This window comes from Sipha flava, unplaced genomic scaffold (assembly GCF_003268045.1).
Source record: "Sipha flava isolate LNK unplaced genomic scaffold, YSA_version1 258_pilon_pilon, whole genome shotgun sequence".
Lineage (NCBI taxonomy): Eukaryota > Metazoa > Arthropoda > Insecta > Hemiptera > Aphididae > Sipha > Sipha flava.
This window is the reverse complement of record NW_020272917.1, coordinates 639376-665025: the sequence shown is the minus strand read 5'-3', so window position 1 is coordinate 665025 and position 25650 is coordinate 639376. Positions and strand designations below refer to the sequence as shown.

The window sequence follows — 25650 nt, the reverse complement described above, 5'->3', positions numbered from 1 at the left end:
TTCAACAATAAGTAAAACAGACTAATATTAGTTTACCAAGAAAAAATTAATAAACATCTTGAATTATCCAGAATCAAGTAAAAATTAAGACTAAATAAAAAAAAGTGTTATACATTTGAAAGAGCAATTAATGTATACTCCATCCAGTGGCATATATATAACTTTGTATGGGGGAGGATCAGTTGCAAACAAATTATTATAGAAGAAAAATTCCTAAATCTAAGTACCTGCACATTTAAATAATAAATAATAAAAGGTATATATTAATATATTGAATGTATCAAAATAATAATTTACAATAAATCCTTGCAATATTTATATGTTTCCTTATAATTTCCTTACATTAAGAAGGCAATTTTATACATTTATATGAGATAAAAAATCTATGGGGAGGATCTGACCCCCACATCCCTCCTTGTATACTTCTTTGACTCCACCTTTTCTTATGGTGCATTGACAAACATCAATATTATTATTAATTTATTATCATTGTGGTTTCTGGCATTAGTCGAAATGTTTCTATGTTATTAATTTTATTTTATATTTTGTAAAATGGCACCTAAAAGATAAGTGGTATAAGTGCATTTTCAAAAAATGAATGAAAAAAGCGTGAAGTTCAAAATATGCAAAAAATATTTCAATTACTATAGCAATACTAAAAATGTAAAAGGTAATACTGATAATAATATTATTAACTACTATTTAAATATTAACTATAGTCTATAACTCAGTTAATTTAAAAGTTATAAAATAATTTAAAACTACCTTATTATTTAAATTTTCAAAAATTAATAAAATATTATTTATATATCATACAATTTCTGGACCTTAGGTCAAGAAAGGCTAAACTTACGATGTATCACTCTTAGAAATAAACAATAATGTTTTTTTTTTGAAACTTTTTAATTTTTATTGTATGCAATTTTCATTTTGCAATTATCAGAAGTATAATATTTACTACCTAAAGGCAGTGGTCGAAATGGCTCAAGATAAGTAGAGGGATGCCTTACAATTCAAATTTCCTGATATCATCATAAAATTCTTCACACCTTGTGTACCTATAATATATTTATTTTTTTTTTACAGTTCACATAAGGTATATTATCTTAGTCCGTGTCTCTAAATACGGGTATAATATGGGTTGCGAAACGGCTTATACTAAACAACACGATGAGTCGGGCGCCCGGGCCTTAATGTTAAAAACAATTATTTTTACCGAAAAAAAATATTTCTTATATATAAATATAAAAATGATAGTAAGTATATAATTTTAAAATACAAGTCTTAGGAGGAATGCGTTATTCTAGACTAGGGGTCGGCAATTGGCGGCCCACGGACCATGTCCGGTCCGGGGAAGGGAAATGACTGTACCGCCAAAAATATTTTTCTAGTTCTCCGCTCGTTATAGAAATATAGAGTATAGATAGATAGAATATATAATATAAAGACGAAATTTTTATGTATTTTGAAATTACAATAGCGTTCATCGTTTATAATTTGTCATAAAATGTGTTTTCAATACAAAAATAATAACATTCGTTTTTCCTGGCCCTCAACATTTTTTTTTAAAAACTATCTGGATCGCCATAGAAATTAATTGCTGATCCCTGTTCTAAACAAACAAGTAGAGGGATGAAAATTGTAAATACAAAAAAGTAGAGGGATGCCATCCCTCCGTAACCCCCACTTCGAGCACTGTCTAATAGTATGTGTTTATGTTATTGTGTTTTTTGTTTAGAGTTTTTTATTGACATTAACTCTATGAAAATCAGTATTTATAAAAAAAAAAAAAAAATGCGACAATGGTCAGCTGCATTTATTATGTAAAAAATTGAAGATGATATAGTATATAGTACCTTGGGAGATACCATATGGAATAGGACCTTGTCGAATTCTCGAGCAATATCTAATAAAACAACAGAACAGTAAATTTTTTTTTTAAATGAGTAAGCTCTGATATTGGTTAGGAAGCGGTGTATTTGTTGGATATCGGAGTGTTAAATTACGAAATCCGAATTGAGTATTAGGTACTACTTTCTTTTCATTAATGATTTTAGATGTATGTTTATGGATTCATTTTTCGTTGAGCTTAACAAAGAATGGGAGATAACTTATAGGACGATAAAAAAATGGAATATCTGGAGGTTTACCTGATTTCAAAATTAATATTAAAACTAATAATTTACATTGTTGAGGGAAGTAGAAGAGTTTAAGAATATAATTTAAAATGTGGATTAGGTGAATTAGTGTTTTTTTTTTTTGATAATTGCCTGGCCACTTCTGCGGTGATTAATCTTATTTCTGGTGATTTTTTGAAATGAAATTATTTTATAAAGTGTTTCACCTAGATAAAACGGTTTTGGGGCAAAATATAGTGGAAGAGGAGAAACAAATAAGTTTTTAATATACTTAGTGAAGGCATGATTACCAATATTTTGGTGGAGTTTGAAGACTTCCGAGAAATGAGAACGAAAAGTTCCAGCTTGCGCTTTTTCAGATTTGCACTATTTACGATAGTTGTTTTTAAGTGGGGCTTATGAAGACTTTTGTTTAAGACATTTTCGGGTTGCTCTCCATAGAAAGCGGTCTTTTGTGGTGAGTAATAAGATTCATTCTTTAAAGAAGTCACTTTTATTAGAATGACTGTGATGTGAAGGGGTTGTTTGACATTTTGAGCAAGAAGGTGATCGAGAACTTTGGTGAGGAGAGGTAGTAGTGGGTTTATCAGTGCTTTGAAATCATTTAGAGAATTTAACAATGAATTTTCGTTGGACTGATTTACTGTATTTGGATTTTGTTTAGATGTAGTTTAAGCATAACAACGAGGGAAGGGGTTAAACATTTTTTTTTGATTTACTGAAATGACAATCCTTGCGAGAGTTCCAGACCCCTTTTATTTTATTTTTATATTTTATATTTAAATGATTATGTGATATTTAATAATATTTAATAATATTTTTTGATATAAGTTTTAATAAAAACGATGAAGACTTTTTTATGATTTCCATAACATCTTGTAAATTAATCATTTTTAAATCTGGTTCTTTTCGACATCATCATAACACCTATAAAATATATGTTACGCCGAATTTATTAAATTGCCGATTTCATGAAAGCAGCAACGTTGTCGCTGAATACGTGTAATCGTCAATTTGGCTACCAAATTCACGAAATCGGCAAATTTTGATTGCTGATTTCGTGAATTAGGCAGTCTTTTTCTGCCAATTGCACGAATTTGGAAACACATTATTATGATATAATTACAAATGTGGCTTATAGAAGTAATTGAAAATTTCCTCCCCCCTATAAAAGTTGGTAACAATGTACTGATGTCAATCCCGTCTGTGGATCGAGGGCGAGGTGATGCAGCCAACCTTCTTGCAATTATTATAGAAGAAAAATATGGTAAATTTCGTATTGGGACTAAAGAAAAGATTTTAAACACATGGCTGGAGCGTAATAGTTTGACAGCTACAAAGTATTGTTCTCTGACGACTGTAGACGTTCAACAAAATGAATATTCATTACGGGAACTTGTTAGATTGAGGTAGTGCCGCATTTAGGCATTGGCAAGGTGGGTTTATTTATACTACGTTCAAACTTTGGCTTAAGAAGGAAATTGACGGATGTTTTCTAGTATGACATTGGTATATATTTCTTGGTGATGGTACCGTATATCGGTTGTCCTTTAATTTCTAAGAACTAGACAAAGAGTATTGATCAGTACTATTGGCAACTATTATAATAACACAATATATTATTATAAATTCGCTAAGCGACCTGTTGATGGTCGAATATTGATATGCCATACATAGTTTCTGATGTTTTACGTAGGTATTGCATATTAATAATGTGCAAATGCGAATTACTATAACACGCAAGCACACCTTGGGGATCACTTTAGGACAGTGAACACCTAGACTAGTCTACGAAGACAAGTTTGAAGAAAGTTTATAATTTTAAGAGAAAATTTCGAATTGATTTGTTGTTTTGAATAAATTTGTTAATTTGTAATTGAAAGAGGAGATGAGAGATTTCTCTTATTTCCAACTAGTGTAAAGTCATCATTTAAATTGTTGAGTTCATTGATTTATCTTGAACAGAAACATCGATGGATATGTTAAGTTTATGTAATTTATTTATTTATTTTTTAATATCGACTATCGTTGACGAGAACTTGAAATTAACTGGGCCGCCGGACTACAAACAAAATCATTCAAATGACCCATCTTGCACACCTCAAGACACATCGTGGTGGCAAAGGAATTAAAGTACTGCGCGGTGGTATCACAGAATAGATAAATGATAGCGTAGTCGATAAGGATTATCTATTTCGCCCGATACCGTGCCTATAGTATGCCAACCGGTTCCTCCATAAGTGATAACTGATTTAGCATCCAGTTCATCTTTGGCTTTCGTTAGTCAGCTGTGCTTAACAGTCGTAGCCCGTAGGCAGATGTAGAGTACAGATTAGGTAGAAACTCAATTTTGTAATAGCCCAAATTATTACAATTTCGTTTCGTGTAAATAGTAATATGTATGCCGTGCTGTAAACGGTTCTCACTCAGCAAGGCCGCGACTATTAATGTTCGTGCTCCGATTTTCAATTATTGTTGTTTTTTGTTATGAAATATCGCTGGTAGAACTATTATAAACGTGATACCCTCAAACACAATGTCCATTAGTTGTCAAATGTTAGCTACCTGAAACATTTGATGTAAATAAAAAAAAAAAATGTTTTTTTTTTCGTTAATAACAATTTAATTTATAAAATTATTATTATTTATTTCCTCAATGATTCTATACCCTAACATTACATCTATATCTTACAGCATATAATTGTTCAGTTTCCTCAATCACTATCATTCTGGCTGATTTATCTAAACGTTTATTCACACACATTCAACTAGTCTACACAAGTATTAGTTATTTAGTTATTCCTTGTTTGATTATAATGATTTTTATTAACACAATTTATATTTTGTTTTAGTTACCATTAACAAGTATGCAAGTTAATGCTTTTCTTCCAATTAACTAACCAAACTTTGTGATTTTTTACTGTCTTTTTTACATTTTAAGCATTTGAAATGGCATCAGAGAATTGCGAAAATCTTCTGTTTGATCAAGCCTGTTTACAAGTGTGGGCCTATAATTCTACAAATGTTTCATTATGGATGCAAACGGAAGAATGTTATAAAGTAAGTTACCCAAATTAATTATCTTTTACATTACGGTTAAAGATAATTTTTAACTATAGATGTAATAAAATACAATGAAGAGTGTCTTATAACCTGTTTAAAGATTAAAAACAATTAAAAGGATTTATTCATGGAGTAAACTTAAATTTTTATTATTTCAGTTAATTTTACTTTTTGATATATGTCTATAAAAATACTTTTAAATTATTATGATCAATTATTTTCTTACCTAATATAATATAAATCAATGAAATTATTTGTTTGGGTAATCATACAAAATGTACAGTATTAAAGCTTGATAGTATTATATTTTTTTTCCTTCTTAACTCTTACACTTTCCTGTCTACTAGTATCTCTTCAGATGTCTTCAAATCTCAAACTTCACCTCTCATAATTAGGTTAGGGAACCTTTTACATTATCTCACAAAATAGAAGTTAATACTTAATTTTTATTCTGTAATAGCCTATTATGAATTAACCAAATGTATGTTATTTATTTGCTGTTCTTTTTATATAAAATTTTATATTTAGGGCTTTACTTTAGAATCTGAGTAAATCTAGCCTTCCCAAATTGTTGAGACATATTCTCCCTCTTAATTTTGCCACCTTCTATAGAGCAATTTCCCCAGTAATTCTATTCTACTCCTATTTTCATAAGCACAATTTTGTACTAACTTAGATTTGACCACACTTATTTAAACTTTTGTCAATTGACTGCACTCTCTGCATAATTCATAAAAATTGCCAGGAATTCTCTCAATCTTTTTTTTTGGTTGCCCTTAATTGTTATAAAATTGTGTTTATCTATTATCCCTTGACACAACCATTGATTTTATAAAATAAATGATACTACTACTAGTATTCTTTTCAATATTCAACACATTTACTCCTTCCAAAAACTAAACATACTCTATATTATACTTTTTTTTACTAGATTTCATAATAAAAATACTTTTTTTTATATATTACATTTTTCAATTTTGTTATCACTGTTTTCTTTAATTCACAAGACTCATTTTTAACAGTCTAAATAAAAAAATAAAATTTACATGTGGTTGTTAAATATATAATTAGATAACAGTTTAACACTTCATTCTTGTTACATTTACAATAATTTTTTTTTTTTTTTAAATTGTCATTTATTTATGAAAATTTACAATCTATACATAATGGTACAATAAATAAATGCGATTCAGATAATTTTTAAAGAGGTGGTGAGTAGAAGTTTCATATTAGAAATTTCTACGTGGAGGGTAATTTAGTGAGAGATAGTACAAATAAAAAAGACATGTTGAGTTTAATGTGCGTTGAGAAGATCTCTGGGCCATTCACGTTTGAGGTGTCTGGCTGGGTTGCCCGGAAGAGCGTTGGTATGAAGTTGAGCGATAAGGGTTTTTGAGTGATGTTTCATATTGGGTGCAGGCAAAGATAATATTTGATAGCTGTTTGTTTAATGGTGGCGATATGGAGTTTATTATGTAGAGCAATATTTGTGATGTACCAAGGAGCTTTAGCAATCATGCGGTGACAGATAGCTTGAAATGCTTGTATAGTTCTTGTGTTTGATGGTTAAGCAGTACCTCAAAGAGCTATTCCGTATAACCAGATAGGTTGCAGTAAGGATTTATAGAGTAGTAGACAGTTGGAGATGTCCATATTAGATTTCATGAGAGGCCTAATGATGTGCAGACGGCTATTTAGTTGTCTACGTTTGGTTTTGAGGTGGGGGCCCCAGGTAAGCCTTCTATCAAACAGTAGACAGAGATATTTGACTTGGTTTGTGTGAGGAATGATTGTATTCTCAAATTTTATATGAGGACAGTTACCGGGGCGGAGGGAGAAGGTAACATGAGAAGATTTGGAGTCATTGATTTTGATTTTCCATGATTTGAACCAGTGGGATAAGCTGTTTAGATGGTTTTAAAGTAGGCCACTTATTTCGTGTGGATCTTGACTGGATGAAAGGATTGCGGTGTCGTCGGCATATGTCTCTATTAGGGTGTTATCCGTTGGAGGAATGTCAGCTGTGAACTCAATAGTTAAAACTGATAACTTATTAATGATAATAATGGAATAGTGACCTTTGATAGTCAATTATATTTTACTAAATATTAAAGTAATTGCATAATTTATAACAAATTTCAGTATTTAGTCATAAACAATAAAAAGAGGTTGTCACTTACTAGAATTTGTGAATGTATATTATAACTTATATAATTAATTAGTTTTTGTATCTATAATATTTTCAACTTCATTTTCTTCTTTACTTTTTCCCCAATTATTTGGGGTCCTCCACCCTTGTCCTAAACCTCCACTCGTCTCGATTTTCAAAAACCCCTATACAGTACACACTAATGGTACTCATATCATTCTCAATTGTATCCAACCATATCTTTTCCTTCCTCTTTCTCTTGTCACTTCAATGTTAATTTTCATAACCACTCTTACTGCTTTTGTTTCCTCTTGTCTCATCACATGTCCAAACCATCTCAGTCTATTTTCTCTCATCTTGTCCTCTATTGATGCTACACCAATTCTATCTCTCACATATTCGTTCCTTATTCTATCTTCTCTTGACACTCCACTCATCCATCTAAAAATTCTCATTTCTGTAATACTTATACTCTGTTCTATTTTTTAATGAACCGCCCAACACTGAACCATATACTAAAGTTGGCCTCATTACACTCCTGTTCCATGCCAAAACTCTTGTTCTTTTGTACAAATGATCCTAAATATTTAAAGTTCTGGACTTAACCTATCACATCACCACTTATTGTCATTGGTCTCCTCATACCTTCAACTTCTTGGTATATTTCTCCAAATTCATACTCTATATACTCTGTTTTATTTCTACTAATTCTTAATCCCTTTCTTTCAAGGGATAATCTTTACTCATCCAACCTATTATTAACTTCTCTCAGATTTTCTCCTACCAGAATTATATCATAAACAAACATACACCACGGTGATAAATCATAGCCATGTTCTTTGGGGATGAACAGCTTAAGCTGATGCACCCTAGTGAATTTGGCCTATTTATTAGATTAGAAATTAGAATAAATTAGAAAATTGGGTTTAGATTTTATTATTTCATAAATATTTATTTTAATAATTTAAAATAATTAAATGATTTTATTTAGGCAACTTTTTAATGTTCAAGTAGAATATGTTAATATTTGTTCTTTCTACCTGACAAGCCTGAATCATTCTTATGTTATAGATGTGTTATTTTATGTATTTATTAAAAATATTTTACATCGAAATAACTTCTTAACTATATTTATACGGGGTTGGGCATTCACTGAGTAGGACTGGATTAGGGATTTTAATAGAATGGTCAGGACTGAGTGGGCTTCATTATACAATTTTAACATTAGGAGGGGGTAAGTTTCATAAATTTAAACAGTGGAGGACTCTAATTGACATATCATAATATGGACCGAGCTGGGCTTAAAAAAATTGGACCATTCAGAGCTCTAGAAGAAAATATCATGTTCTCTCCACTCCCATCAATGTGTATCATACAAGCTTACTATATTCATTTTAAAAATTTTCCAACATTTAATAGCCTGAGATGTTAGAAAAGAATAAAATTAAAATTATTTATAGGTATCTTCTTTTAATAATAACATAATTAATTTATAGCATTTTTTTTCAGTGTGATTTATTGAAAAAAGTAGACCTCTCCAACAATGGAGTAACAAATATCAGACTAAATACAATTTACAATTTATGGCTTGATTTAACAAATGACAGCAGTCATAATAATTGCAGGTTTTTAACAAATTTATACTATATTATTATTAATAATACAACAATAACTTTATAAAATTCTTTGTTTTAATATAGAACATTATATACTTTTGAAGAACATGGAGTGTACCAATGGAATCTTACAAACAATTTCAACTGTTCTCAAATTGAAGAAATAACAACTCCTCAAGACTATTTCATGCGTAATTTTTGTTTTCATCGATTAAATAGTCTTATAAAAATTATAAACTAATAGTTTTTATTTATTTATTTTTCAGCATTTGTTTATGCATTATTGCTTATAATACCATCCTTTGCTGTTTGGTTTTACATCAATTATTTGCAAAGAACTAATGTAGTGCCATCTGTATTTCGATTTGCATCAAAGACTGATTTAGATATTGAAAATGTAATTTTTATATATTTTTAAAACATTTTTTAACTTCAGGTCTATCTTTTTTACCTTAAATTGTTTGTATAAACTATTTTTGTTTCAGACGGCCTCTAGCCGTCACATATCACTAATTGATGGTTCTGATGTCGAATTAAAATCTACGGTTTGATTTGATTTCATGACTTAATCACTAATATATAACTATCTAATTAGTGAATAATTTTTAATAATTGGTGTCTGGAATTATCAACTCTTGTAGAAATACATTTAGAAGTAATTTGTAATATTAACAGAGTATAATTTTCTTATACTTTGTTGATGTAAAATTTATTTTTCAAGTTAATAAATAACATCTAATTTAGTCTATTAATTAATATTTTTATCTAAAACTTGTTGATATGACTGAATTTAAAACATAAAGAATATTTATTTTACATATATTTTGAAAATATTTATGGATTGATATTAATAAGAATAATTCTATAATTTCAAATTAATGATCCTTAAATTTTGATGTTTTAATATACATATATATGTTGTGATTAGATTATTACTCAAGAAATTATTTGTTAAATGTTAAACAATTCCATCGTTCATCATACTTAAAATTTTATTTTGAATTTGTATTAACTAATTTTTCTTAATTTTAATGAAATTAAAGTAGTAGTATTAAACGATTTACAATTTACGATTTTTTTTTTCTTTTAATTTTGATTAAACCTAATAAATTTTGGTTTTTAATGATTAAAAAACAATATTTTAGTTAAATTTATTTTAAATTTTTTTTAAAAATTAATTTGAACTTATCAAATAACTATTTAACAAAAACAAAAACTAATTTTAGTAATTTGTATGTATTTTTATCATTTTAGGATTTTGGTACTGGTTCTAATGAACCAGTTATTATTCATCCTCAACTTCCAAAACCAGTCAAAAATAGTAGTTATCGTATTGCATCATTAGACGCATTTAGAGGGTAATAAATTAAAATAATTTTAAATTTAGGTCTTAAAATATGTTTTAAATTAATTTAATGGTTTATATTTTTTTGGTCATATGTTATATGATAATTGAATTATAATATTTAAAGAATTGAGTATTCAGTTAATTAAAAATGTCTATAGTTTATTTTGTTAAATTTTGGAAATTATCATTATCTTGAATTTCTTAAGTTTCAAAATAAAGTTAAATTTATTTTTTTTACTTGTTATTATATTACTTATATTTATCAATGTATGTATCAATGTATTTCAAAATTTTATCATTATCCTCAGGGGTGGATAGGCCCATAAGGAAAAAGGGATTTTCCCTGTGGGCCCTAACCCTATTTTATATTGGTGGCCCCCTCAATACCATTACGTTTTCATAGAAATTTATTATTGTTTTTTATAGTTAAATTATTTAAATTAAATTAGGATGAGTGAATATGATACATTTTTTATAAGCAAATTTTTTTTTTTCATTTTGGTTGCCCCATTCAAATATTTCTTTGTAACAAAACAACTACCTATCCACCTTTGATTATTCTGTATATTATATATAACAATGGTTCTCAACCTGAGAGGTGCGCTCCTTTTGGGAGGTGTGACAACATTTTGGGAAGGTATGAATGTTTTTAAAAACCATAAAACATGAAAAATGTTTTTTTTGATTATTTATATTTTATTGAATAATTATGCTATCTCCTATTTATACACATAAACATTTTTTTTTTAATGTGCACTATTACAGTTGTTGCCAAACATTAAAAAATGAATTAAAGCTAAACAATACCCTCAATGGTTTATATTTAATAGTACCAATATTAAAATTGAATATTTAAATGAGAATATAATAATATAATAAACTTTGTTTTAAAAATTTGAAATTTGAATAATATTTTTTCTTCTAAAAATAAATGCAATAAAATGTTGATTATTTAATGATAAGTTGCAATTATTATATTTCAATGATATATTGGTGAGGGGAGCAAGACTTTATATTAAAATACGAAAAAAAAATTGACTTCAAATGGTTGAGAGTTATGATGTATAAAAATTGTTGAGCTAATATAGTTTATACTGGAAATAAAATTATTTTTATAAATATCGATAATTATTAATTTTATTATAAACTTTTAAATTAATAATTAAATTATATATGACAATTTTACTTTCCTTTTATTACCCTTTAATCCCAAGAATTAGTTAAAATAATTAATTGTTGAAAATAGAAACTTATAATATATTCTACTAAAACTATAATTTTTTTAATTCATAGTTTGCACTTTTATTAATTTCTAAATATTTTATTCTGTAATTAGTAATTTATAAATTTTCATTACAGTTTATAATTTACTTTTTGCTTTTTATGATCATTATTCTTTGAGGAAACTGTTCTGAAAATGTTATAAAATAAAGTTACATAGAATAAAACCTATTTATTGAAATTTGATATTTATTATGTATTTATAAATATATATATATATTTAATTGAATGAGTTATTTTTTGTTTTAGAATATCTATAATATTAATGATATTTATTAATTTGGGTGGTGGTGAATATTGGTTCTTTCAACATTCTCCTTGGAATGGTTTTACATTAGCTGACTTCGTAATGCCATGGTAAATTATTTTAAAATTAATTATTTGATAACTAATAAAACAAATAGAAAGTATTAAACATAAAAATGTGTTTAAAAAAAAAAAAAATGTTTAGGTTTTGCTGGGTTATGGGAGTAAGCATTGCCATTTCATTAAGATCTCAACTTCGTTCAAGCACTAAAAGAAAATATGTTTTTGGTCGTGTAGTTCGAAGATCAATTGTTCTATTAGTCATGGGTTTAGTATTAAATTCAGTCAACTACAATAATTTACATACTTTTAGACCAATGGGAGTGTTGCAGAGATTAGCATTTATATATTTTATAGCTGCAACTTTGGAAACAATTTTTATGAAATCTCAACCATATTTTACGGTATTAAAAAATATATTTTTAGAAATAAGTGAAGTTTTAAACATTAATTTTTATTTTTATTGTTAGAATACTCGATTAGACGTTATCCGAGATATTATTGAAAGTGCTCCACAATGGCTTATAGTAATTGTATTAGTAGCTATTCATACTATCATAACATTCTATTTACCTGTACCGGGTTGTCCAAAAGGATATTTAGGGCCTGGGGGCCTCTACAATAAATCATCTAATGTTAACTGCACTGGTGGCGCAGCTGGGTATATTGATAGACTAGTGTTTGGTGAACACCATATGTACCCAGGTTCCTCAAAATCTGTATATCAGTCAATACCTTTTGACCCCGAAGGTAAGATATTTAAAACATTATTCATTGTTTTTAGTATATTTTTAATTGTTATTTTTAATTTTAGGTATTTTAAGTACATTGACAAATGTTCTACTTGTGTATATGGGTGTACATGCTGGTCGTATAATTTTATGTTATCAGTATACAAATGAACGAATTAAACGTTGGATTGCATGGACAATTGTTCTTGTAAGTTAATAATATAATGCAACAAATTACATTTAAACTTTAAGTATATGCAGGTAGCATACTTACAGGTAGTAAGTTTTTAATTTATGCTTATTATACTAAACATTTTACAGATTGTTGTTAAAAATATGTAAATATAGTAAAATATTTAATATAATATCCCTTTCACGATGAGCCTTAATTTTTGTTTTAATATGTTTTACAACTAGCACACACAATTGTGTATATAAATCTATACTATCTTTAGTCCTGCCTGATTAATTGATTTTAGTAATTGGTATTAACGAACCTACACAAATGTGTGGTTGGTTTCTTAAAATTGTATGATTTTATATTCGTTTTTAATTAGACACACGCTAACCTACACAAATGTGTGTGTTCGCCGTGAAAGGGATAAATTAGTTTAAATTTGAGTGCTTAAACTATATAGTGATATATATATATTTCTTGCTAATATAGGGTCTAACTGGAGGTATTTTGTGTAACTTTTCCAAGGAAGATGGTCTTATACCATTTAATAAGAATTTATTTTCTTTATCATATACATTTATTACTGGAAGTTCAGCCTTCTTGTTATTCATTATGTTGTTCCTAATTATTGAACATTGGCGACTGTGGAGTGGATCACCATTTTGTGAGATTGGTAAGTTTAAAATTATATGTTTCAATAAAATGTATCTTAAATTATTTTACTTTTACAGGCCAAAATTCGATTATTTTATACCTTGGGCACAATATATTTTATAATACTCTTCCATGGAGATGGCAACCAGTAAATGAAACTTCTCACACAGAGTACCTATTGATGGATTGTTGGGCTACAATTTTTTGGTGTGCAATAGCATTAGTGATGTACAAAAAATGTATATTTATCGTAGTATAATTAATTAATTGGTGATGATTATTTGATAAACTATTACTCATTATGACTTAATATTTAGAAAGTAGTATTTTTGTTATTCTCTAACAAATTAAATAACATAAGAAAAGTTACATCTAAATATTATAAGTTTTAAATTAAATTAAAAACTAATTTCTAGTACTAAATTATTTTTGAATAGAATTTTTGAATAACAATGTTAAAAAACGAATTTAATGTTCTTTAAGTTTAGTGAATTTTAAAAATAGCTGAATGTTTAAATGAAACAAATCGGGGTTCCTGAAAAATTATATTTAAATTATTTTTAAATATTGTCATTAATTATATTTAAAAACATATTATTGTACTTAACTATTTTATTTTTATACCACTATTATTCCTAATGCTCATTGTAAAATAGTAATTATATTTTATACTTATTGTAATAAATTCTTATCAAAATAATAGTTATACATTTTAAGTTTTTGTCTTATGGGTTTTTTTAGATTTCTTTTCTTTGTGATATTTAGATTCATGATTATAGTGTGAATCATTTTTATTCTCCTTGTTATGTCCAGTTTCGCTTTTACTTCCAGTTTTATTTTTCGATTCACCTTTTTTCTTATTTACTTTTTTTGACTTACTTCCCTATTAAAAATAATCATAATTTAAAATTTATAGAATTTTAAAAATCTAATCTAATATTATTTTTACAAACCTTTTGAGTTTTCTTTTTTTTATTATTTTTATTACCATCTAACTTTTTATCTTCTTTTTTCCCAAATTCTTTGAATGTACCATACGTTTCATAATTATCCCAAAATTCGTTTACCTTATGTTTTTCGTTCTTATGGTATTTGTCTTGAAAACCCTGTAAATTTAATTTCAAAGTATCAATTTAAAATTGTTACTTAAAATAAATTTGGCTTCATACTTTTTTGGTTTTATATTTTTTGTGTTTATCGCCTTTTTTATAAGCTGCTTCCTTCTTTTTACCTCCATGAGTGTGTATCTCTCCACCATGATTTCCTTTGTTGTTATATTTGTCAGTATTTCCTTTTTCTTCTTTGTATTTTGTGGATTTTTTTTCATTTAGAAGTTTACCACTTTTGTGTTTTTCTGCATCTCCTTTTGTACTACCTCCTGTTGATTCATCTGTATCACTTTTTGTTTTATATATATCTGATTTTGTATTTAAAATAATGAAAAAATTTCAGTTTCATTGAAATATAAACAGTTTACTTAAATTAATTTTTCATATTTGAAAAATAATAAACAATCGGAACAAAAATTATTAATATGAATTATACTGTGTAAAACTATCTTACAGTTTTTAATACCAGTATTTACCGATTTAATATTAATAAAATAAAATAAAATAATTTTCATCATACTTATTAATCTAATATTTTCCCAATTTAAATATATCTTAACTACAAAACTTTTTTTTGGTTTCTTCGGATTTAAGTTATTTCAATTAGATTTTAAATAAGACAATGTCCTACATGCTAATTTATCAGTTATCACATTATAGTCATATTATAGTTTAAATTATCGCCTTATGCGATACTGAATGTTAGTCTAATACAAGAACCCAGTTACGTAATTCGGAAAAGTTACTCAGGATGCACCAACATTTTAAAACAATGTTTTAATATAATCTTATTATTATATTCTATTAATATGAAGTACATTATAAATCTATATAATTCTTCTTATATATAAATACAAGTTATTAAAAACTATTAATTTAAATTTTTTATAATTAACAAGCTGACCCAACAAACGTTGTTTTGTCATATAAATTATTTCTAGAGAATATTTTGCTAGAAAAAAATAACTAATTTAATATAGGCATGTAAGGATGTGGATAAGGATAAGGATGTAAGGAAGAGGTATGGAGTGCTATGAACGGTGACGAAATATAAAAATGAAAACATTAATTTTTTTAATAATTTATAAAAATTGATCGATTAAAATTATATATATATATATATATATATCAATAATTATGACAATATTAGTAAAAAAAAATATCTATCCCTTTTAATGCAACAGAGTGTACAATATTTTTTGTTTTCCCATCTTTCGCCAACACAAACTGGATGGTTCGAGAGCACATCATGTATAATTGTTCGTGTGAAAAATATGATGTGCTCAAATCTAAGCCAAAGACAGACATCGTTTGGCCTTGAGACTTATTGTTAGTCATTGCAAATGCCAATCTAATTGGAAATTGAAGGCGTTTAAATTGTATTAGCACATCTGTGGATATAATAGGGATTCGCGGTAATAATATATTTTCACCTCAGAATTTGCTATTTTAAATGATGGCTTCGATAACATTTTTCATTAATTTTCTAACGACTTATCGCGTACCGTTGTACAACCGTGGTGGGTCAAACTACGAAGCAAAATAACCGGAGATCAAACCTTCAATTGTAAGTTATGCGGTGGCATGCCTGGTAAATCCAATGAGTTTAAAAACTGTTGGATAATTTACAGCTTCAGTAGCACTGCAAACGGTATCAATAGATTTGTACGACACAGAGTCTTCTGGTAACAAATGTTGTATCTTGAGATTCAATTCGTTGACGTCCACATTTTTGCTACTAAAATTGCTTTTTCTGCCAGCCACTCATGATTTGTGTAATGTCTGTGTACATTGGTAAATATCTGGTCAATGAGAGCATCTTGCGAATAAATAATTGTGTAGAAATCGGTCGGTAGTTGTATACATGCCGTTTCATCTGTAGTAACTTTCCCATCTCCAATATCTAACAATAGTTTTGAGAATTTTCCGCACGCATCTTTTTTTGATTGAATCACAAGTATCGAAATCGTGGGGTATATAAATGGGATATAGGAATATAAAATGAATGTGAGTTGATTTGAATATGGAAGATTACCCAGTGGTAGAAAAGATTTTAGCCATAAACATTTTTAAATATTTTTTTAAATTTTATATTTTATATTTTTCAATGCCTTTATACATTGTTTCTCAATAAATTGTTTTTGAATAAGTATGTAATATGAATAATAAATAATAAATTATATATCATTATAAAATGAGCGGTTTTTGGAGTCGTCAATTTAATCTTATCACTATCATTTTGACTACTATTTGTATTAATCTTGGTATTTTTAAATTTGGTTGACATTAGTTTTTTTGACTCAGGTAAAAATAAATAATTAATTTTTCTAGTCTGCTTATTTGTTAGAGAATTTTCCTATTATAATAATAACAATTTAGAAATTAGAAACTAATTTAGGAACATAAGTGTTGGATATTAGAATATTTTCTGTCCAATCACTTAGGTATACTAAAAATTAAATTTTAAAAATACCTAACCATAATGGAATGTTTAGACGTCTTAGAATGATGTCAAATTAAAATAAAACAAATATAATGAAATACAAATGTCAAATATAAACGAATAAACGAGTTGTAAGTAAAACAGTGAGAGACCAACGAGCAACGACCAACAATTAACTAATAACTATTAGTTCTACACAAAGAGGTGCTTGTGTTAAATGATCGGCGAGCCGCGAATGCAATAGGTATACCCAAAATAAATTTTGAATAAAATGATATTGCTCTTATCTCAGTTATGGGGACCAGACGATCGATTTAGAACAACCGTTGTAGAAAACCTAAATAATATTTTTTTAAGCAAAAATTATTAAAGTAGTAGTAAAGTATCTAAATATGATCATAATATTATAACTTGTGTGTGTATAAAACGTTTATAGTATTTATACAAACTATTAATATGATTTCTAAATCAAAATTCTAAAATATAAAAATGTTTAAGAAAAAACCGTGTTTCATGTAAAAGTTAATTTACCATCTCAGGTTCATGGAGGAGGTTCTGATCCTCAAACTTCCCCCCTCCCCATGGATACGCTACTGTACACTGTACTAGTAAATGTTTTGTAATTTTTATATTACGTTTATATAATTATTTAGAAGCATGCATAGTATGGAAATGTTATTATCGCCTAATATAACACCGAATCGAGTGTATCTGAACCAAAGAAAGCGTATTGCATACATAAATACTATTAAAATGTAGAAACTATTAACATTACTTTATTTTTCTTTTATATTTAAGTCGGGTTCGAATATTTTTGTCTTATAACTTCCGTTTGTTTTCGTTCGTTGATCCGTTCGTTATTTTAAAATGTTCACTTTACTATCCATTACTTATTATTATATATTACTTATTATATATTTAAGTACATTTAAAATATATAACTTAAATTATATATTATTATTTAATTAACTGGTAATATATATTATTCATCAAAAATAATTATTTGTATGCTGTTTTTTAATTCCATTATTGTGACATTCATTTTTTATTTTTAGAAGAGAAAGCGGGGGAAGGGTTATTCTTAATTTGCCTTATCAATAAAATACGGCCGAAACCACTTCTAGGTACTAGGCATTTAGTTAGAATCGTAGAATTCTATAGTAATGAATATATTTTAAAAGTGTACTGTACGTGCTGTCTTTCCTAAGTCAGAAAATATGTATTAAAATAAAATTTAAATTATAGAGTTGAAATGTGTACACATGTATTATCAGTGGCGTAGCCAAGGGGAGGCTAAGGGGGCTTAGCCCCCCCATGGGTCGTGTTTATATGTATAATGTATCTTGACTATTTAATAGAATCAATGGATGCTCGTTTTAATCAAAGGCTTATTGATGTTATGCCACTTGAAGGACTTATTCCGGCCAATTTAAATATGTATGACGATAAAAATATTATAAAACCTACTAAAATATATGTCCAAGATCTCCATGATGATACCTCATCTACAATCAGAGCTGACCTGTTCATATAGAGGCAACAATGGAGTCAAAATACTATTCCAAAACCGAATTCTGCTCTTGATTCACTCTCTCATCGCACCGATTTTCGGCCTAACATTAAAATACTTTTACAATTATTCGCCACGTTACCAGTTACCTCTTTCACTCTGGAAAGAACGTTTTCAGCACTTAATCGCTTAAAAATTTTTTTAAGAAGCATCATGTAGGAAAACAGACTGAATGGGTTAGCTATGGTTAATATAAATATAAAAGAGCAATTCGATGAAAGTGAAATAATAACTGAATTTGCCAGAAATTCGCCTAAGATGCAGCTGTCAGAGTGGAGCAAGTGACTGAATACTGAAACTAAAATTATTATTATTATTATTATAAATTATATATTAATAAATATTTTTAAAACTATACTAAAATGCTTGAATTACGTTTAGAAACTTGGTGGTAGATTGTGGGGGGGGGGGTAGGGGGTGAATTATCATATCCTCTCTTACCTTACTTATCCAAAAAAAGTGGTTAGCCCCCCCCCCATTTAAAAATCCTGGCTACGCCACTGTGTATTATCAATATGAATTACTATAGATATGTTTGAGATAAATTATGAGGGATAATCTTGCTAAAATATGAACCTATAATAAAGAAATATTGATAAATTAGTAGATGATGGTGGAGGCGTAGCCCCTGCGATTCTGTAATATCTTATTACTAGGGACCGGATTTATATGCAAATAATAATAATGTATGTATTGGAATAAGCTTTTTGAAATCTGATGAGCATTGTCCCCGATTTAGATATTTCTTATTAAAATAACACTATTTTTATTTTGCATATTTTGTATATTTCAACGTTTTTTCTTATTAAATGAATATTCAATAATCAATATTCAATTTGTAGTTTTATAGTGCATATTATTATTAATAGCAAATATATTCGTTTTCGTTGTATTTTCATGTTCACAACCACATAATATCGATAAAATTGCGACCGGTCTTTATTTCCAAAGATAAGATTACATACTCATATCTCATATTATAGTTATATACAACATATATATAGACAAATAATATAGAATTCAAGTATCGACGACAAAATATTTTAAAAGCTTTTTTATACTTTTTTTAATACTTATTTTTTATTTATAAAATATTTCATATATTTGTACATAATTTTAAACAACATTTTAAGTGAATATTTAAGTACATATTTAAAAATAAATACATATTTCATAGCATATTACAGCATTTTTAGAAGCATATTTTGAGAATTTTTTGTGCATATAAATCCGGTCCCTACTTATTACTTATAGCCCCATCAAAATATAAGTTCTAGCTAGTTTCCTATGACAATAATTTAAAGCAGGGGTCGACAACTTTTTTACTTACATGGACCATATTTTTTATCAGTTTTTCATTGAGGGCCGTACACAAAATTAAAATAAATATTACCTACTAAAAATTTTAACACATAATACTACTTAATCAGAGGCGGATTTCCCATTAGGCATTGTAGGCAGCTGCCTAGGGCGGCAAATTTTGTAGTGTTTTATTAAAAAACATCAAACGATCAAACATATAGTACATCGTATATGATATTCAGTATACCAATCTATTTTGGTTCATTATAATTTATAGTCATTACCTATAAATATTATAGTAAACAATTATATAGAAAGCAGTTTTTGATAATACTATATATTTTATTTTATTTTGTAGGTTTTTATTCAAATTCAGTGAACAACCATTGACATTTTTTTCAAAGTAGGCTAAATAACTTCAGGCGAAAAAAATAGTCTAAAAATTAAAATGGATGTCCACTACTGTTGTCTATATATTAAATATTTAGAGTAGGTATTTTGGAGGGGTATTGTAACTTTTTCACCTATTATAGGAGCGGCAAATTTTTGGTGCCTATAGCCGTAAAAAAGATAAATCCGCCTCTGTACTTAATACTAATATATTTATAGATAGTACAATCATATTATAAGTTTTACATTGCAAGATTGATCTTATTAACTAATTTTAAATGGAATACATTCAAAGGTGCATTTAAGCAGAGGAGAAGGGGAAAATTTCCCCGGGGGTCAACATTTTAGATGCACGTTAAAATGTGTTTTTGTCTTCATTCCTAGTAGCTAATTATATTGTAAAAACAGTATTTATAGTTAAATTTTTGAGTCCATTCTTAGTTAAATTATAAGTTATATCTTAATTTAGTGATATTGTTTCTTATTTTTACTTTATGGAGGGAGGGGGATGAAAATATTTGTCCTTGGACGACTGTTATATAAATGCGGCACTGAATACATTAAAAGAGAAAATTTAAAAACATTGTTAATTCATTCATTGAGTGCAAAAGGATATAAATACTTGGTTTCTAGTGTGAATTTTGTTCAATAAAAAATAAACTATAAAAGTGTGAATTTTAAGAATGCATATTTTCTTCTAATTAATTTATATCCAATTTTTTATTGAATATTCATAAAACTGCATTCACGTGTTTGACGCTTAAACATGAAAAATATTTATTTTTCTCGAATTTTAAGTATTGATAAATTTAAGTATTAACAATGTGATATAAGCACATAGCTTATATTCATAAAAGTATAATAGAAAATTGAGACAATAATAACATCGAAAACAATATGATGATGTAGAAGTTTTAATTTAAAAATAAATTATATAATATCGGTTGTAATTATATTATAATTATAAAAGATTATGTGATTTAAAATCATTTTAATAAAATGTAAATAAAAATATTGTTTGTGGCTATATATTAATTATAAAAAATTTAAATTAATAGTTTTTAATAACTTGTATTTATATATAAGAAGAATTATATAGATTTATAATGTACTTTATATTAATAGAATATAATAATAAGATTATATTAAAACATTGTTTAAAAATTTTGGTGCATCCTGAGTAACTTTTTCAACCCCTGATATTTTTTCCGAATGACGCCACTGCATATAGGTATATATAATTATTAATTGACACTGACATCGGTCGTTATGAGTATGTGTTAGTTTTATGATTATCCATCATTGGGTGGCATTCAGTTATTACTGGAGGGGGCACAAATACCACGTTCTTTCTATGTTAAAACATCTGTTTCATATTATATAGAATATAAATTATAGATACCTATATAATTCACAATAATTTCTTGTCATTCACAGTAATCGTAACATATAAATTATGAATATATTGGATGATAGATAATAAAAATCAAAAAACCAATTCTTGACCCTATACGATTGTTTTTATTTAGTGTGGAAAATCACTTATGAATATCTGAATAATATTTTTTTACTATATACATACTTTTAGATGGACTATTATTATTGTGGTAAACGTTGTGCGAGTTATAATGCAATATTAAAAACAAAACCAACACGTGCGTTCATTTTTGTGTAAGAAAATTTCGTACTCGTTTGTATGCTATATTATACTATATTATATATTTATATACACACACGTTTATATGTGTGAGTACACCTACTTTTCATCGACGGCGATATCCAAGGGTCGGTATGAACGTAGTGCTGCGGGTAATAGCCACTAGTATAGTATTTGGACCTCGAAGCGTGTTCTAAGCTGGTGCAATTTGTGATGGCGGCTATTAACATTAGCTATATATATACACACACACACAAAAACACAAAATTATTAGACGGATTACTAAATAAACAGTGTAGTATGCAGGGGGTTGCAAATACTCTGATAATTTTGAGAGTATGGAAATAAAAAGTGATTCTTGAGTAATTTATATTTATATTTATAATTACTATAATACATTTTCGATGTTTCCTCCTATTTTTTTATTTTTATTTTGGCCCTGAAAACAATTTGAATTCAGTTCAGAACGTTTAATACTAAGTTAATGTTTGATTCTCTTAATGCATTTGATGGATTAGATAATTCAGTTTTTAATTTTTTCTTAGTAAAACAAATAAAAAACTTACAGTAGGTATTATTATTTTGTCTAATACCTAAACAGGAGCACATAAAGTGTCTATCGCATAATTGTACAACAATTGTTATTTGTAAAATCATTAGTTATTTTCATTAATAATTCAGTTAATTCACTAATAATAAATGTTACCTATGTTATTTTGAAGTAACACTAATTTGTTTTTAATTTTAAACATTATAATATTCGGGGACGCAATTTCAATGAAAAAACTGAGGGTGATGAAGCCTTTCTAGCTTTTTTTATGTTCTTTAATGGTTATAGAAACCCGTAACCCGTATAATTCAACAATTACTAAAATATTTCTCAATTTAAGTTTTTACTTTGATTTTAAATTTTTAATGCACGTATAACGTATTACTCGTCAAAAATGTTTCATTACATGATCTTTTAGATTCTAAGTGAAGTGAAGGATCATTTGGTTTCACAATGAGGTTTTTATTTATTTTTTTACCACTTTTTTCGGATAAAAATACTGGTCCAAAAGTTTCTTCTAGGAATTTTTAGATTTGAAATTGACATGCGGTGGTACTCAAGAGAGGACATTTTTTTAAAATCTTAATAGTTATTCTAGGCATAGGGAAAAATAGTCGTGAAACGGTAAAAATACGCTGTAAACGAGACTTTTACTTTTCAGATTTTAGTTATTTAGTCATAATTCCAAAAATAATGTGGCTAGAAAATTTTACCCTATAGTAAAGATTTTTTTTTCGTATTCGAATTTTAAAAAAGTGCTTTTAATATAATATAGAACCATAAAAATACCTAATTTTTTTGAAAATCTTTATGAAAAAAAAATTTTGATTTTTGGATATTAAGTGAAAATATAATATGACATTACTCATATACGAGTACTGATTTATCGATACTAAAAATTTTTTAAAATCGTTAGTTTTGAAATTTTTTTCACAAGCGTTTAAATAAATTACTATACCTACGATTTTTACGGATTTTACAGTTTTTACATCAATTTTTAACATTAAATGTTTATTAAAAAAGTTTCATCCAATCATAATGAAACTTTGAATACAGATAAATATTTGGTAAAAAATGAAAAATTTCTTTGTTAAACAATAAAATGTTAAATAGATTGATAAAAAAAAAGAAACTACCAATAATTAGACTAAAAATGGTTAAATATATTTATAAATGGTTGATTTTTATACTGAACCTTTGCTCAGAACCGTTTTGATAAAGAAATGACTTATCATTTCTTTAAAACTCAATATATTTATTTCTAGGCTTGCCCCTCGTCTCGGTGTCCTGGCCGATAATTCAGTTTATCCCGGTTAATAGAAGTTGAGAGAAATTAAATTTTATATTATATAATTTATTTATTTAATTTAATTCATTTTATTATTATATAATAATATTATAGTAATCTAATCAGTATGGTTATATACAATAATAATGTATTTTTATATTAGCCAGTAAATATTTAAATTACAAAATCATATACTTATTTTATTTTCATATCAAAATAAAAAAATAGTCATTCAATATAATATCCCGGCTTAGGAATTTCAAAATCTGGCAACCCCACCTATTACTATTATCCAGTTCGAGGACCGAAGAGACGAAGGACGAATTTCCACAATCAATATTTAAATAATAAATGTTATACATTAAAAACTCTGTTTTTCTATACATAATGAGTATTGACTATTTAAATGTAAATTAACATAAACACATTTGAGGGTGCTAAGCACACCCAAGTCTCCCCTTATGCATACCATTAAGCGATTTACTATAGTTAATTATAAAGAAGGTAGTGTAAATTACTATGAATAGTATTACAAGTATTATAGTACTATAATGAAGAGATGACTTATGTTTTTTAGTCAAATATTAGTGGCTCCCCTTTTATCATACCTTTGTGATATTTCGAAGCTCTGTGAATATCTTCTTCCCCACAGGAATTTATTCCGAAACAAAGCGCTTCAGTTGAATATAAATCAATGAAAAACGTTCGCAACACGTATACGCACTATATATAAATACGTTGCTACTTCACGCGGTCAAAACTATACGCCCTTTGCAAATGGGGTCCTTAGACTTTTTTTTATAAGAGAGGAGGGGAGCGAACTTCATATTTGTATCCACATTTATGTTATTTATTCTAGTATGATATAAATAATAAACAATAAAAATTCGAAGAAAAAAAGAGCATGGGGATGGTGTCTAACCTATTGGCCTCCATCGAAGATACCCCTAGATTAGTTCTTTGGTCATAAAATATTTTAATACACATTTAGTTGGATATTTTCTGTTTGAACGGTGAATAAAATAACTTATTATTCAAACGAATCGTGGCGGATGATTTAAACAGATATAAGTATTATGTAAGTGACACATTAACAATAATATACATCGTAGTTTATGATGTTTTATTAAACAGGTGATGTTATGATATAAATTATACACGCCGCGATTGAATCTTACCCATATGAAACGGGCGTCACACACATGGCCGGCAACAGCGGAGTTTCGGAACAATATTGCATAATTCATATCTCGTCCAATGTGTGTGTGAAGAACTCTGCTGCGGCCACTTTATTCCCCTTTTTTCGATATTTTCGTCCCAGCTACTTGCGCAGGGCGTTGAACACTATTGCCGTCGTCGCAATCGTCTTGAGGGTTATCGTTGAGGGGACGCGTTGAGCGGTCCGGTCATTGGAACGGTTTGGTTAACACTGGCACCGGCATAGGTATATCCGAATCGCGGTAACCCGGTACATGAAGAGAGAAAAAGGAAAAAACCGTGTCCGCACGGTAGGTTTGGTTACCGCTGTCGCGGCCAGGAAGAGAGGCTACAGATCGGTTATTTACTGTTGCGCAACGGACGACGTCGCCGTCCGTTAAGTTAACCTAGTTCTTATTATATTATTTTATTTTAAAATATAATATATAAGTGTCGAAAAAAGAAACGGCGAGAGAAAAAAAACGCAAAAAATCAAGCGCGCAACTCTGCGGTATCGTCCCGAGTTTTACACTAAAGGTATATATATATATATATTATACATTTTTATTATTATTAAGTTGCGTTTACATCTTTGTACATAGTGTACACCAGTTAGCGGTTAAATTATTGGTATTGCACTACGGTTGTGTCGCTACACGTTCTTAACTCCCCAAAACCAA

At 27.8% G+C, this 25650-nt stretch overlaps 2 protein-coding genes across 7 annotated transcripts; one reads left to right on the top strand and one right to left on the bottom strand.

Moving 5' to 3' along the window:
• The first annotated feature begins 4373 nt into the window (after nt 1-4373).
• On the top strand, nt 4374-13816 carry LOC112684883 (heparan-alpha-glucosaminide N-acetyltransferase). Of its 5 annotated transcripts, XM_025556600.1 has the most exons (15): nt 4375-4717; nt 4833-4919; nt 4991-5003; nt 5080-5198; nt 8860-8975; nt 9051-9157; nt 9233-9363; nt 9452-9511; nt 10221-10324; nt 11845-11952; nt 12047-12305; nt 12372-12651; nt 12716-12840; nt 13300-13483; nt 13542-13815. In XM_025556600.1, exons 4-15 carry the CDS (start codon nt 5088-5090, stop codon nt 13721-13723), a joined length of 1767 nt encoding a protein of 588 aa, XP_025412385.1. In that variant the 5' UTR covers nt 4375-4717; nt 4833-4919; nt 4991-5003; nt 5080-5087; the 3' UTR covers nt 13724-13815. The 5 variants fall into 5 exon arrangements, with proteins under 5 accessions (XP_025412387.1, XP_025412385.1, XP_025412386.1 ...); XM_025556602.1 differs by lacking the exon at nt 4991-5003 and having other exon boundaries at nt 4374-4717; nt 13542-13816; XM_025556601.1 differs by having other exon boundaries at nt 4991-5198; nt 13542-13816.
• A 274-nt stretch (nt 13817-14090) lies between these two features.
• Nucleotides 14091-25189, bottom strand: LOC112684823 (micronuclear linker histone polyprotein-like). Of its 2 annotated transcripts, none has more exons than XM_025556516.1 (5): nt 24952-25189; nt 22039-22168; nt 14634-14893; nt 14418-14570; nt 14091-14347 (listed from the first exon to the last, which is right to left on the bottom strand). In XM_025556516.1, exons 1-5 carry the CDS (start codon nt 25018-25020, stop codon nt 14177-14179), a joined length of 783 nt encoding a protein of 260 aa, XP_025412301.1. In that variant the 5' UTR covers nt 25021-25189; the 3' UTR covers nt 14091-14176. The 2 variants fall into 2 exon arrangements, with proteins under 2 accessions (XP_025412301.1, XP_025412302.1); XM_025556517.1 differs by having other exon boundaries at nt 14634-14881.
• Nucleotides 25190-25650: the final 461 nt, after the last annotated feature.